At 44.5% G+C, this 14721-nt stretch overlaps 2 protein-coding genes across 5 annotated transcripts in view; one reads left to right on the top strand and one right to left on the bottom strand.

Annotated features, from left to right (window-relative positions):
• Positions 1–14721, top strand: part of LOC135915433 (isatin hydrolase-like) — a 358063-nt gene that overhangs the window by 242511 nt on the left and 100831 nt on the right. The gene's annotated exons all lie outside the window — the stretch shown is intronic.
• The window catches only part of LOC135915430 (sodium-coupled monocarboxylate transporter 1-like), an 84961-nt gene that overhangs the window by 28034 nt on the left and 42206 nt on the right, over positions 1–14721 (bottom strand). The window contains exon 2 of the mRNA XM_065448498.2: positions 12882–13175. Coding sequence (XP_065304570.1) covers positions 12882–13028 — 147 coding nt within the window. The 5' untranslated portion in view covers positions 13029–13175. The remainder of the gene's footprint in view (positions 1–12881; positions 13176–14721) is intronic.

The raw sequence follows: 14721 nt of genomic DNA, 5'->3' as shown, positions 1-14721 counted from the left end.
CGGTTGGCTGCCCTATACGTGGAGGAAGGGAAAAAGAGCTAAGAAGGAAACCAAAAGAATGAGAGTCACTGTACACACACGTGCAGATGAATTTTCACTCGCGTATAGTCCCAAGTGCTCGTCTAATCTGGTTTTCTTCAAGAAGCGCATTAGCAATTTCGTGGCCTTGTGCGTACTAGAGGTCTGCGGCCAAGGTCCGAGAACCTTTGCTTCAAAAAACGGTCTGTCGTTTAACCGGCCGAGATTTGTGCGCAAAGCATACCATTGGGTGTGTCGTTTTAAAATAAGATCCCTTCATAGTGGCAGTATGAATGTTGTTCTCTTCTTTCCACAATGCACGTGCCTTCCCTCCCCCATGTTTTGGGCTACGGAAGCCGGGGAGGCACTGTCGAGGAAGTGTATATAAAGGATCCTTGGGAAGCTTCATTCATATTAAAGAAGCTAGCACGTTTCACAGATGTGAAAACCTCCCAAATGTACAAGTACTGCCGTTCACTCCGCACAGTAGAGACCGCAGAACGGAAATGCGTGCTGCATCCAAGGTCGGTAATAAATTGGCTTCCGTTACGCGAGCCAGTTCATGCCAAATCGGCTTGATGCTTCGTTCACTTCATTGTTGGTGTCATTAATCTCGCTGCCCATGTGATTGTGGCAACGTGAAGACATCGTGATATACATCGCGCCCCTTAACGATAGAATTATTCTGCTTTTATTACCACCTTCACCATTAGTAGCTAATTGCCCCTCGTATTCTGTCTGGTTGATGTCATTCGCGGCTCTGTGCGGTCATCCTCAGGCTAGTAGCGACGCGCGTTATTAGTCATAACGACGGAATTATGCTGCGGAGGTAACAAGGCGTAACACTGGACTCCATTTGTTATGACGGTGACTTTCTTGCTGGTCGAAGTGCGCATTTCCCGTCACCGTCCACTGAACATGAGGATTTTCCCGACAATGTCCTTGCTTCAGGCCGGACTTACTGCCGCTGCTGAAGATGTCGAAGCAGCTTGGAGGCCACTGAAATACATTGTCTTGCCCGTTTCTGTGTGTTCGTATATGTTCACGACATGCACGCGTGAACCACAGCTCAAGGCAGATTGACGAATTCGCTTGTCATGCTCGTCACACCAGGCTGAGACACCCACCGAGTTTTTACCGACGCTTCTTGGTACTCTTTGTATATGTTTTTCAGAGCGAAGCTGTTAAGGGCTAGCTCCCCCAGGATCCCATGCCCGAGTGCAGACAAAAAATTCCTCATACGTGGGCCGATCCCGAACATAGTGCGATGCTGGGCCAACCCGCGGCTGAGGTGATGCAGGCGTTAAGCACTCCCCATACGTGGGCCGATTCTGAAGATAGTGCAACGCCAGGTCGACCCGCGGCGGAGGTGCAGTTCGCCATTAAGGGGTCCACGTACACAGCTTCGCTGGTCATCGTTCTTCACAGAGTGGAAGGGCATTGACTTTTTTTATGCTTCTAATATAAGCCAAACTCGGCCTTTACGAAAGAATGTTAACGTCGTTAAGTTCGCAAGCGTTCATCATTCTCTAAGCAAAATGGCTGACAATACAAATTCCACTCTTCCAGTAACCTACGCAAAAAAAAAAATATACAGCTGTTACGATTCTTTGAATCCTGTGCGACCGGCTCATGTTGATAAGCCATTTGTTTACACACGCTCGTTTACGTTTTGCCGTCTTCCAGTCTCATTTTTCGTTGTCTTTCTCCTCTCTCCGAGTGCACGATAGCTCCGGTATAAGCCTTCTTTCTTTTCCTCGCCCTCCTTTTGATTTTCCATAAATGGGCAGGCATTCGTTAACTTAGATAAGGCATCGCACCAAACGCACCACCTGAAAGAAAATACTGCCAAGATATGAATGAAAAGTTTTCTGTCTGAAGTTGGGACGGCACGTTTCTTTCTTTGCTGATCATAAACAACAAAAGGCGCATGCTTTTCGAAGTTTCCGGAGTTCTATTCTATATTGATATGTACAGAGCGAGGCGGTACACGTCCAGAACTTCGCGAAAAAGATAGGGCGCACTTGGTGTTAATACTCGGTGCATTGCCTGTTGAGTTGAGCTGCTGTTGCTAGTTCACATCGGACTGGTGACCTTGCGTCAACAAAACTGATCCAATATGTCTTTTTTTGCTAGCAAGCATTTACCATGATGTCGAACACCAAAAGCGGTATTCTGATTGGTTAAACGAACTTAGGTAACATTTCCGCGCAAGCAAACAATGACAAAAGGCAGACGTAGACACCACGCCCATCTGCTTGCGCAAAAATGTTAGCCAAGTTCACGTACCAACACATGCACTCAACATGCCGCACTGCTACGTGTTAACCGAAGCGTCTATATGTTGGCTCCGCAGTTGACATCATGCATAATTTAACCAAGGCCGGATAAAGGCGTGCGAGGGAGACGGCATGGCTTTTGTCATATGTTGCTTGATCCTAACGACTTTTTCTTCAATGCTGCTTTCAGCATTGATGTGCTACATAATCGGGTGATCATTTTCAGTTTTCCGGAATTTTTTGAAAGTTTCCTATGGCAGATAGTATAATTTTTGTCCATGAGCTGGATTATGCGAAGACGTGGACATTACTAGCACGAGAAATCGAAGCACACATTCAACTAATCGTCATCATCATCATCCTGTTTTAGGCCCACTGCAGGACGAAGGCCTCTCCCTGCGATCTTTAATTACCCCTGTTCTGCACCAACCGATTCCAACTAGCGCCCGCGAATTTCCTAATTTCAGTCTTCTGCCGTCCTCGACTGCGTTTCCCTTCTCTTGGTATCCATTCTGTAACCCTAATGGTCCAACGGTTATCTAACCGGCGAATTACATGACCTGCCCAGCTCCGTTTTTTTCTCTTGGTGTCAATTAGAATATCGTGCAACTCACCGTAAAATGCACTGAACAACAGTGCATCTTACGGTGAGTTTGATGGCGCTTATCTCCAACTCGTGTCATTTTGGAAATTCGTTCCAAGTGTATATCGCCTAGCAAACTCACCGGCTACAATTCATAAATTGCAATATGTGCCGTAATGTAATTAATGGAGACGTTAATTAGTGAATTTTCGTTAATGCGGTAAATATGTGTTTTGAGTTCTCGCGCAGGTAATGTCCGCCTCCCTGAATAATCCAGCTCAAGGACCAGAGTTACCTTATCTGCAACAGGCAATTTTTTTAAAATTCCGGGAAGCTTAAAGATGATCCCCCCATATATGCGCGCTGCGTCAGTTGACGTCGCCGTCCTGTGTCTGATCTCAGCGTTATACGACTCCCCTCCTCGAGCGCAGCTGTAGGTCATTTCATCACGGCGTAAGATAAATATATATGTAAGCTTTTGGTGAGGAAACTGGAGAGCCGCGATCGACCGGATAAAGTAACAGCGGCGCGTGTCCACCCGTCCTGTGACGGCAGCGGATATCAATCGGCTGGACGACGCAACTTCAGTTGGAACTCGGGCGAAAGTGGACAAGGAACGCCAGGATAACACGAGCAGCCAGAGAACAGCGTCTGCATGCGGTGTTGCCTCGCCGTGTCTGCGCCGTCGAGGCGATGACTCAATCATTTCGGATTTCCCGCGAAGCACCGGTTGCTATAGTGACGGGAGATGAAACCTTTCCTGTCTTGAAGTTGCGTCGTACCGCCGGCAGGACGCCGCTGCCGTCAGTGGACCGACGAGCACGCTACGTTACCTTTCCTGGCCGATCGCGCCTCCCATGGCAAGCCGAGAAGCGTCCCCACCTAAAAGTATACATCTTACGACATGCCCTCCATCCGGGCACACACGTGCTATGCCAATAACAAACTAACGTTCGCACTTCTCAGTCTCTCTGTGTTTGCATATGCATTCATGTAAACACCTCCTAAACCCCTAGCCCGCGGTGTATTACTTATGATTCATGTAGAGCAATGTTAACCTTGGCAGGATCATAAAGAAAGAAAATCTCACAAATTTGCTCGGAATCTGTGTCCCTCTATCTATAGCAGTAAAATACATAGCTACCAGGGGCGTAGCCAGGGGGGGGGCTTATGGGGCTTCAGCCCCCCCCGAAATTTTTTCGTGCTGTCCATGCACCGCCGACCAAAGCGACCCCCGGCGCCGGAAATCACTCCGGATTTTGTCTAGAATGTCTAGAATGTCTAGAATGTATACTTAAATATCTTGTTTCGAGGTTTTGTGTATACATGCAGTGAACTTTGTTTCGAGTGACACTTTTTTGTCCTTTATCAAGCCGTATTTTCGCATTAGTATATCCCATTGTATCTTTGCATTTCTAATGTACGAGGGCGAGTCAAATGAAAGTGCGCCTGCCCTAACCGCGCAATAATGGTTCGGTTCATTATCTGCGAGGAATGCGCGTAGGAGAACGGCATGCCTCATTTGCAAAAGTGACACGCAGGTGTGAAGATAAATATTCCTTAATGCTCTCATACACTGGGTTGAATATGGTTGCGTCACATAATGGACACTTCAAAAGTTGAACAGCTCGGTGTCACGAAGTTTTTGACAGCTAAAGGTGTTTCCAAAACAGAAATTAATCGCCGTATGGCTGATATGAAAATGCCGTCGAACACGGCATTTAATTGACCACTGTGAAGTATTGGAGTAAACGGTTTAAAGGACGTTGTAAAGACATCCCAAGACCGGGCCAAAACCATCGTACAATCACCCCCCACACAATTTCAAAGGTTCATGAGCTGATGAAACAAGAACAGAGGATAAGCATCGATGAACTGTCAGACCGTCTGAACATCAGTCACGGTTCGGTTCACGCCATAATTCATGAGCTTCTCGGTTATCGGCTCTTTGGTGCGCAATGGATCCCCAAGATTTTGATCCATCGCGAGAAGACGGAAAATTTTCACGCTGCCTTGACTCATCTGATCGGGTATCACAATGAGCATGACGACTTCTTGTTTGCAACTGTGATCGGGCACGAACCTTGGTGCCACTACTACGAGCCTGAAACACGACGGCAAAGCTTACAGTGGAAACATTCGAATTTACCACGCCCTAAGAACGCAAAGGCCATCATTTCCGCTGGAAAGGTGTTGTTGACTTTTCTTTCGGCCGTCAGGGTCCATTACTGATAGAATTTGCTAAATCTTGAGAGGCTATCAATTGTTTCCGATATTGTGAAACGCCAGAACGGCAGGGTGTCGCAATTAAGAACGAACAACGTGGAAAATTGACGAATGGGGTCATCTTGTTCCACGACAATGCCTGTCCCCACGTTGCTTATGTGGTTAATACAAAACTGGCAAAGTTCAAGTGGGAAACGCTGCAACATCTGCCATACAGCTCAGACCTGTCACCTTGCGACTTCTACATTTTGGGGCAACCGAAAAAACAGCTCAAGGGAACCAGATACAGACTTCTTGAAGCAGCAACCCAAGGAGTTTTATAAGACGGGAATCACGCGACTCGTTAGTCAATGGGACAAATGTCTAAATTCTCATGAAGACTACTTTTAAATAAAGTACCCCGTTGTTGGCTCACATTCATTTGACTTGCCCTCGTATATCATGCAGAATTCCTGCTTTTTATACGTGCTCTCTGTTGCGACTATGATTTCGGTGCAATTACTCACGATACACGACCGGTGACAGCTGCTTTTGCGTAATACATTAAAACAAATTACAGCGTCATTGAGATTTTTCACTGGCCATTGCATATATACAAGAATGTAAGCACGGTTCTTGAATGACAAAGTTTCATTAACATATTTGTCCTCAACTTGTTCAGTTCATTGCCTTTTAATTTTTCATATCAGTGGCATGCACTGCTTTCCTGGTTTCGAACTGATATAGTTCTAAAGTTCGTGTGATATTTTCTTTACTTAATAAATAGACAAAAAACATGGAAGCATTGACGTCAGTTATGTTGGGCACAATTTCTGGCACATACGAGTATAATATTTTATGAAAAAATAGATATTTTACTTGTACTTACAGTGCGTAGCTTTCAAGAATTCGTTTGCAGCATCTTTGGCAATGACAATGCAGTTATTATTCATGGATTTGATCCCTTGACAACTTGTTTAAGAGGAAGCTTTAGCTCGAGTGCTCCTATCTAAATACATGTAAAAGGAGAATTCGTTTTTCTCGGCAACCACTGCACCAAATTAGACGAGGTTTGTTGCATTTACAAGACAAACTTAAAATCTAGTGACTGTTGGTTTCGAATTCTTTAGTTAGGTCGTCAATTCTTTACTAAAAATTGGCAAAAATCGAAGGTTTTCAGAAAACGAAACTATCAAGTTTACAGCTCTGTAACTCAACCACTAAAAATGATAATACAATTCTGTGAATGGCATCTAATAGTACATCTAAAGCGGACAAAATTGATATGGTACACATGAATATAAAAAAATTTAATCATAGGGAAATACAACTTTTGCAAAACCGTTGTAACCAACGTAACAAATTCACGTAAGATGTAAAATGACACATTGAATTTGTCCGCTTTGAATGATCTAATGGATGCTGTTTACAGAACCGCGATATCTGTTCTTCATGCAGAACTATGAATTTGTAAACTTCGTGCTTCTATTTTTTTCAAACGGTCAAATATTTGAAAATCGTTTTAAGAAAATTCAAGCCCTAAATCGGAATTCTGCTTCCAACAGTCACTAGAATTTAGGTTTCTCTTTCAAATGCAACAAATTTCATCAAAATCGGTCCAGGGGTTATCTCATAATAACGTTTTTGCGTTTTACATGTATTTGAATAGGCCGCGTCGGAGTTGGGCCCGAGCTAAAGCTTCCTCTTAAGAGGAAGCTTTAGCTCGGGCCCAATCCGACGCGGCCTATTCAAATACTTGTAAAACGCAGAAACGCTTTTCTTAGATAATCCTGCTAATCGCTTTTATTGAAATTTGTTGCATTTGAGAGAGAAAGTTAAATCCTAGTTCTGTTCGAAACAAAACTTCGATTCAGGGCCTGAATATTGTTTAAAATATTTTGAAAATTTTTAAAGTTTGAAAAAATAGAAGCACGACGTTTACAAACGAATAGCTATGCATGAAGAACAGACATCGTGGTTCTGTAAACGGCATCTACTATAACAGTAAAAGCGGACAAGTTTGCTATGTCAATTTGTATCTTACGTGAATTGGTTACGTTGTGTACACGGGTTCTGCAAAAGCCGTAATTCCACAATACTGAATTTTTTTGAGATTCATGCGTAACATATCCATTTTGTCCGCTGTAGATGTGCTATTAGATGCAATTCACAGAATTGTGATATCATTTTTCATAGTTGAGTCACGGAGTTTTAAACTTGATAGTTTCGTTTTCTGAAAATTTTCGATTTGGCCAATTTTTAATAAATAATTGACCACCTAAATGAAAAATTCGAAACCAGTAGTCACTAGAATTAAACTTGCTCTTTTAAATGCAACAAACCTCCTCAAATTTGGTGAAGTGGTTGCAGGGAAAAACGAATTCCCCTTCTATACATGTACTTAAATAGGAGCGCCCGAGCTAAAGCTTCCTCTTAAGGAGGAGGTTGAGCTGCAGCTACGGATATATATATATATATATATATATATATATATATATATATATATATATATATATATATATATATATATATATATATATATATATATATATATATATATATATATATATATATATATATATATAGAGAGAGAGAGAGAGAGAGAGAGAGAGAGAGAGAGAGACAGAGAGAGAGAGGGAGGGCCAGTGGCGTAGCCCCCCCCGAACAGAATTTCTGGCTACGCCACTGATAGCTACCCTAACTCTCGACATAATTTCTGAGTTCATTCTTTTCTTCAAATATGTATGGCGGCAGCTCGTCCCACAACACACAAGAAATTCTTGAGTAAATGGGTAGTTTTGACAATTTCCGCACTTGAAAGCGGCGCGCGAAAAATAAACCAAGGTGTGTGTTAGCTCTTGTCTCCCCTCAAGTTCATATTCACCGGTGCATCATTAGCTAACTTCGCCACGACGCAAGTGTTCTGTGTCCGCACGCACAGATATGTTCCTGTGTTACTTGTTCTTATGCGAACACGTATTACCGAAGGTGGCCACCTACCTAAAGAGAAAGAGCAGTCACCACCGAAACGTTTTGCGAATTCGACCCCTCATTCGGCTTCGACGCGTCGTTCGCAATGAGTTGAGGAGTCCCGGAAGCTCCAAAGCTAATCTGTTGTTGTACCCCACTTCGTCCGAAGCTTCATCACGGCGAAGTGCATGCGCATTCCTGCATTCCTCGGAATTGCCCTATCCGCATGCAAAATGGTGTGAGGCGCCCTGCCAGCACCCGGAGCCAATGACTCAACTTTCTTTAACGGCTGAAAAGAAGCAATCCGACGTGGGTGACGTCACCATTACTTATTACTTGATTTACTACTAATTTACTATTCTTGAAAATTATTTTTAATACTTGGTAAGGTTATTCGGTGCACCTTCGCCGACTCCAAGAGTTCGTCTTTTGTCTCCCAATGTTGCAACATCGTAGACGAACTTTGGCTGTGAGCGGCACTATTAAAGTACAGACACTGTGGCTGGCCCGGTCCTTCGGCTACTATCTTTCAAACGTATGGGGGGAACGCGATGCTGTCGTTCGTGCTTTGTTGTATGACTTAGCATCGGGCCCCCTCCGCATTATGGTATCGTGCGGGCGAACATTTCTAGGTATCTGGCCGGTTCCGATTCCATGGCGCGCGTTGATGTAGCCGCCACTCCTCGGACTCATGACAGACGGCGATAACCCTATAAAAACTTTGGATTTAATGTATATCGACCATCGCAAAAACGCGGTGCTGCCACAGTGCTGCAACACCGGTGGTCAGACAATGATAAAGAGAGGAGAGAGAAGAGAACGCAGAATTCTGGGAGTACAAGGTTGCTTGGCTAGAAAGAGGAACCGAAACTTGTAACAGAAACCTAAATTGCGGCGGATTAAACACATGGTTCCAACACATGGCCCTTTTGACGCCTTCTGTTTTCCCAATCCCCTTGCCCCTGGTTAGGCCGATGAGCTATCCTCATTTTAATAAAGATTATTATTATTATTATTATTATTATTATTATTATTATTATTATTATTATTATTATTATTATTATTATTATTATTATTATTATTATTATTATTATTATTATTATTATTATTATTATTATTATTATTAATGTTGGCAGTGTAAGTCTATATATGCCACCAGTCTCTCCGCAACGTTAGATTGCTACACAAATAAAATAACTTGGGTGAAATGAGACCTGAAAGCAATTATGCAGTCGTAATGCGAAGGTTGTGGGTATGTCTCCCACCGGCGGCAAATTGTTATTTCGTTCACTTTCATCTCCTTTAGTTTATTATTTTTACAGTTAATTTAAATCTAGACATAACTTCCCTTATGATTTCCTTCCCCTCGTTATCTGTTGGCTTCATGGTTGTGACCACGGAGGTTGTGACTAACCAAAATCGGGGCCCTCGCTTCCCCTTCTTTCCTTTTATTACACCCGTGTAGATATTTACCAAAAAGAAAATTATAACGCACAGCAAATAGATGTAGATCTGGCTCTAGGTATACTGCGCTTTAAATTTGATTAAATTTTTTAAACATTTCGATTAGCCCGTGATGAGTATGCACGCTGTCGAAAAGCTGAGTGCCAGCAAGAGCACAGTGAGTACGCAACAAAGGGGAAAAAAGATATAGTCAACACGGGCGAGGGTTAGATATAACAGCACAACATTGCTGTTAATCACAGAGATATCCGGACTGTTTCAAAGACAGGTCCTCCGTTTTCACTCCAACCTACTTCTTTTCGTAATAGGAAGTCCGTGCTCAAAATCTGTTTCGCACAGTGCATGCGTAGGAGATTTCATTTCTCGGGACACTAAATAAATATAAAACTTTTTTAAATCTGCGCGAAAACCATGGTCTGCCGGCCCTAAGAGTGTCCCGAGCAATGAAGATGTCGAAAAAAATCCTGCATGTAGGGTAATCGCCCTGCCGTGAGCCTCACTGGAAAGTGCTTACGTAACCTGCCCCCGAAATTATGCGTACATCGCGAGTACGCTGCACTATAATTGCGGCTGTGTGTCGACACTCGGCGCGCAAGGTTGCCGCATACGCAATCGTAGCAAGTGTGAGGAGGTGAAAACAGCAGGCGCCGCGGCCCCGCAGAAAGCGCGCATTGTGCAGACAAGCGGAGGACGTTGCACCGAACTTCCATGGACACGGTGCGACCTATACACGCAGTTCGTGCATTGTGTAAGAGAAGCGTGTTTTGTACGAGTGTCTCTCTTTCGTTTCTTCTTTCCTTCTTCTTTTGTGCCCTCTTGTTTATAAAGACGTCAACGTATAACTTTTATAGCAATAAATGTTTCAGGGTATCTGGCCTGTGAGGAGTCAGCTTGTATGACAATACTTTGTGTGACCTGTGCTGTGTGTGTTCCGCTTAATTCTTTGAGATTTGTCATCTTCCTCATGCTGTCCTCTTCTCTCCCCTTTTTGCTATCTTCCGTTTCTATGTTTGCATGCCCGCCTTTTTTTATAAATGTAGGCAGCGTTGTGCCCCTTCCAGTGGCAGTGATCAACCTGCTCTTCACTTTCTCTTTCCTGTATAGTGTACATATGTTCTCAAAACAAATAATAATAATAATAATAATAATAATAATAATAATAATAATAATAATAATAATAATAATAATAATAATAATAATAATAATAATAATAATAATCTGTAAAAGGAATAACCTATGCATTTGTGTCAGAGCCGGCCATGCGTCGATAAGGCGTAGCTGCCTTCATCATGAAAATTCACGCTCTAGTTTGAAAGTTCTCTGCGGTTTACCAGAAGTGCCAGCCAAGCGTACTTCCAACAAGTGCCCTTTAAGAAACAAGGGGGGCGCTGCAGGTAACACCTCTTTGCGGAAATAGCAGCGTGTCCCGCCCACGACATTATATTCCAGAGTTCTGATAATCCCCGGATAAATCACTTTCACTCTCCTTGGTGATAAAAGCGATCGTACTTTTTCCTAATTTATGAAAGCACTCCGAAATGTGGTTAATTGTGTATAGGACAGCCAGTTACTCCAGCAAAAAGTGTTGCAGTGTAACGAAAACTAAAAATACACTTCACCAGAAGGGCCGCATTCCCAAACGATTGTTCCAGGGCTATGTTCACTTCTCTGTGACGCAACGCCTAGCCAGGCATCGCAATGTATCCATTGATTCAACATATCCGAGAACTGAGCTACATGTCACAGTTCGTTTCGTCACATCCGCTTATTCTGTCTTAGCCAATCAATTCGCTTTGAGTATATGATATCCCCATGGACATTTGATCGAAAATACAGGCTCAGGTAAAATTACTGTGGGGTCACGTAAGAGAGGACAGAGAGAGAGAGAGAGAGAAACAGCTAGAAGGGAGGATCGAGAGGCGGGGATGTTAACCAGACGTACGCCCGGTTTACCCGCCGCGGTTGCTCAGTGGCTATGGTGTTAGGCTGCTGAGCACGAGGTCGCGGGATCGAATCCCGGCCACGGCGGCCTCATTTCGATGGGGGCGAAATGCGAAAACACCCGTATACATAGATTTAGGTGCACGTTAAAGAACCCCAGGTGGTCGAAATTTCCGGAGTCCTCCACTACGGCGTGCCTCATAATCAGAAAGTGGTTTTGGCACGTAAAACCCCATAATCTAAATCGTACGCCCGATTTGCTACTCTGCGCTGGGGGAAGGAAGTATAGGAGTGGAAAGAGAGAGAGTTTAATTTCGCGCACATTTGAAGGAGCGTGCGAGATAGTCTTAGCAACCGTTTGTAGACAGAGAGAAAGAGAGCCGCGTATTATGGCATTTGGCCGAAATTATGCGACTTGGACACTCGCGGAGTGAACTTCGTGAGGCTTGAATTTGGCAGAAATACAGGTCTTCTAAGAGGGAAGGGCGACCTTAACACGTCGATGTTTCTTTCGAGAATCACGGTGTTTTCGATGATCATCTGAAGAATTCCGAATGACATTTGAAAACGTTACAATTTGACATATATCTGAACATCAGACAAATGAATATCAGAAGTGACCGCTTGACGAAAAAGATAAATAGTCCATAGTTCTCAAGAAATCATTATCACCAAATTGTGCCACTGTTGTAGAGCGTCCCATTTAATATACTAAGACTTCTTGATCTCTAGACCTAATGTTCTTTAAATATTGCAGATATAAATAAAGCCCGCGTCCTCAGATCTTGGGCTATTTCGTTTATAAGTATAAGCTTATAAGTAAAATTATATTATGTTGCGCCCCACACATGCGTGTAACCATTTGTGCTTCTTTTTTTTCGACAGCTACTGAAGTCTCAACACATAAGCATGTAATTTCAGTAATTGTCTGCTGTTCACATATAAGTTTTCATGTTTGCGCGATAGGTCCACCGCTAATATAGACAAAATAACATTAGTGAGATGTCAGCATCGTGATAATCAGGCAAAAAAGGACATGCGCAGTAACTATGGCATTCAGAAGGTTTTTTTTTTTTCTTTCGTAAGAATATCTTGAATTGCCCTGGAAGCTTTTCTCATTCTCATTTTTCTCATGATCAGGCCCATGTCGACATTCTGATCACGACGAATAACGGTTCGTAAGATACACGGTCTCACTTTAATTTTATCATAGTATCTCCGCGAGTGTGTTTTTTTTTTTCAAGAGGATGGCTTGAGAGTAGGTTACGTTACGGAAATTTTACTGGCCCGGTAAATCGATACTGCAATATAACAACGGTGTACAGGTTTTGATAAACGTGGCCGACATCCATCAAGGCGAAGCTCCAAGAAAGAGTCACTAACTTCGCTTGACGGGCACCCATCAAGCAATCCTCGCTCACCTGCAACATTCTGTTTCCCACGAGGAACTCCTTGTTGTTGGTACTGCGGCGGCCCTTCCAGGCGAAGTAGACGCCGATGAACGAAGAGAGGCACAGCACGGCCACGAGCACGCAGTAGTCGGCCGCGTGGAAGTACCGCACGGCCATGACGAGGGTGTACTGTGCTGCCGAATCACGGGACCACGACCACGACGACTGCCGTCACAGCGATGCGATTCCTGACAGGCCCTCGCTCCGTTCTTCGGATCCCGCCCGCTCACCCCGGGTCCCAAAGTCGCACCGCTGTCGCGCAGTCTGCGGAGAAGGCAAGCAAACACCCGCGCGCGCAGTTCCTGTGAGCAGCTTCTCCTTTGTCTTCCGGAACTCGCGGAGTCAAACGGTAAAGTGCTCAACGGGCGGGCGTCAGCGAGCAATCGCGTAGATACGCAGATACAATTCCTGCGCGTCGCGCGCGCGGTCTCGCGGGCCGGGTGTTCCCTCTCCACCGCTCATGCGCCGACCTTCGCGCAAGCAGGCAAGCGCGCGAACGGAGAGTTTCGCTGTCGAAACGAAGAGCCGTGTCGGCAGTGCGATTGCACGTGTGCGGACTCGTCTTCTGTGGCGCACGCGAGAGGCTGCTTTATAAGGAAGGACACTCGGGGAGAGCGCGTCCTGGGAGTACCCCTTTGCGGAAGGACGACTATCCGTGGAGAGTATTGCTAAAGTATTGCCGCTTCGGGCGCTCACCTCGACAAAGAACGAGCTACAGCACGCGATGGAGGCCACCGAACCGGAGAGTGGCAGCCTGCCGCGCTTAGCGCCATTTTGACAGCTGTGAAGTATCGGGGAACAGTGAAGTTTTATTGAGGAGCCGTGGAGGAAGTGAATGAAGGGGAAAATGAAAGTGACGTTCGCGGGCGGCAATCGGCACTCCGACGCACGGGCTGTCATGGTGCGGGAATCATACCTGACACCATCGCGGGAATTCGCAACGCCTATACATGAGACGCACGCTACGCTGTCACGTCGTGCCCCAGTCAAGATTGAAACGACAAGGGTTTGCGCTGTCGTGGTTCATCGTATAAGTGGCTGAGTCAAAGAAACGCTCGAATTGTTTAGAGAAAGTCGAACTACATTGCCATCGCGATGAATCGCAGACCCTACGCATATCATAATGAATGTCAACATTCTGGCTGGAGCATCTGTGATCACGACAGAAACACAGGAATGTGCATTTGCCCACACTTGTGGCAGTTTATTTTAAGACTGGTGACAAAACCTTTCCAATGTCCATTAACTTCGCGAAACGGTTCAGTCTGGGCTGCATAGGACGGCAGACAGCAAGGAGTACATTATGATAGACTACACATTGCGGCACAAGAGAGAAAAATAAACGTAGAAACAGAGAGGTTAACCAGAGAATATTTCCGGTAGGTTATCCTGTACTGCGAAAGGGGAAATGTGGTACGAAGGATAAGAGAAAAGAATGAAAAGAAGTGAAAAAGTGAAGGATCAGCAATATAAAGCTAATTATTTGCAGGGGGTAACCGAAAATTGCCAAGCCAATCAGAGCCACAGTAAACGAATACTACTATATAGACCTTCTTGGACAGATGCTGGGGACGTTTTGTTTTAATTCCGTGAAGTGCAACGCTGTAGGACGTGCATATTCGCTGCTGTGTTTGTCGGGATCTGTTGTGTTTGTTTCATAGGTTGTGGACCTAATGCACACCGCGGCCTCCTACCGTTACGTAAGCGATGAGAAGGTTGCGGCTAAGAATCGATTTCAAACGGTGCCGCTTATGCGGTTACTTGGAATGGTCGACAGCCATGACGATCAAGAACCTCCTCTTTAACTGTT

Source organism: Dermacentor albipictus, chromosome 4, assembly GCF_038994185.2.
Source record: "Dermacentor albipictus isolate Rhodes 1998 colony chromosome 4, USDA_Dalb.pri_finalv2, whole genome shotgun sequence".
In the NCBI taxonomy this organism is placed as follows: domain Eukaryota; kingdom Metazoa; phylum Arthropoda; class Arachnida; order Ixodida; family Ixodidae; genus Dermacentor; species Dermacentor albipictus.
This window is presented reverse-complemented; position numbering and strand designations above follow the sequence as displayed.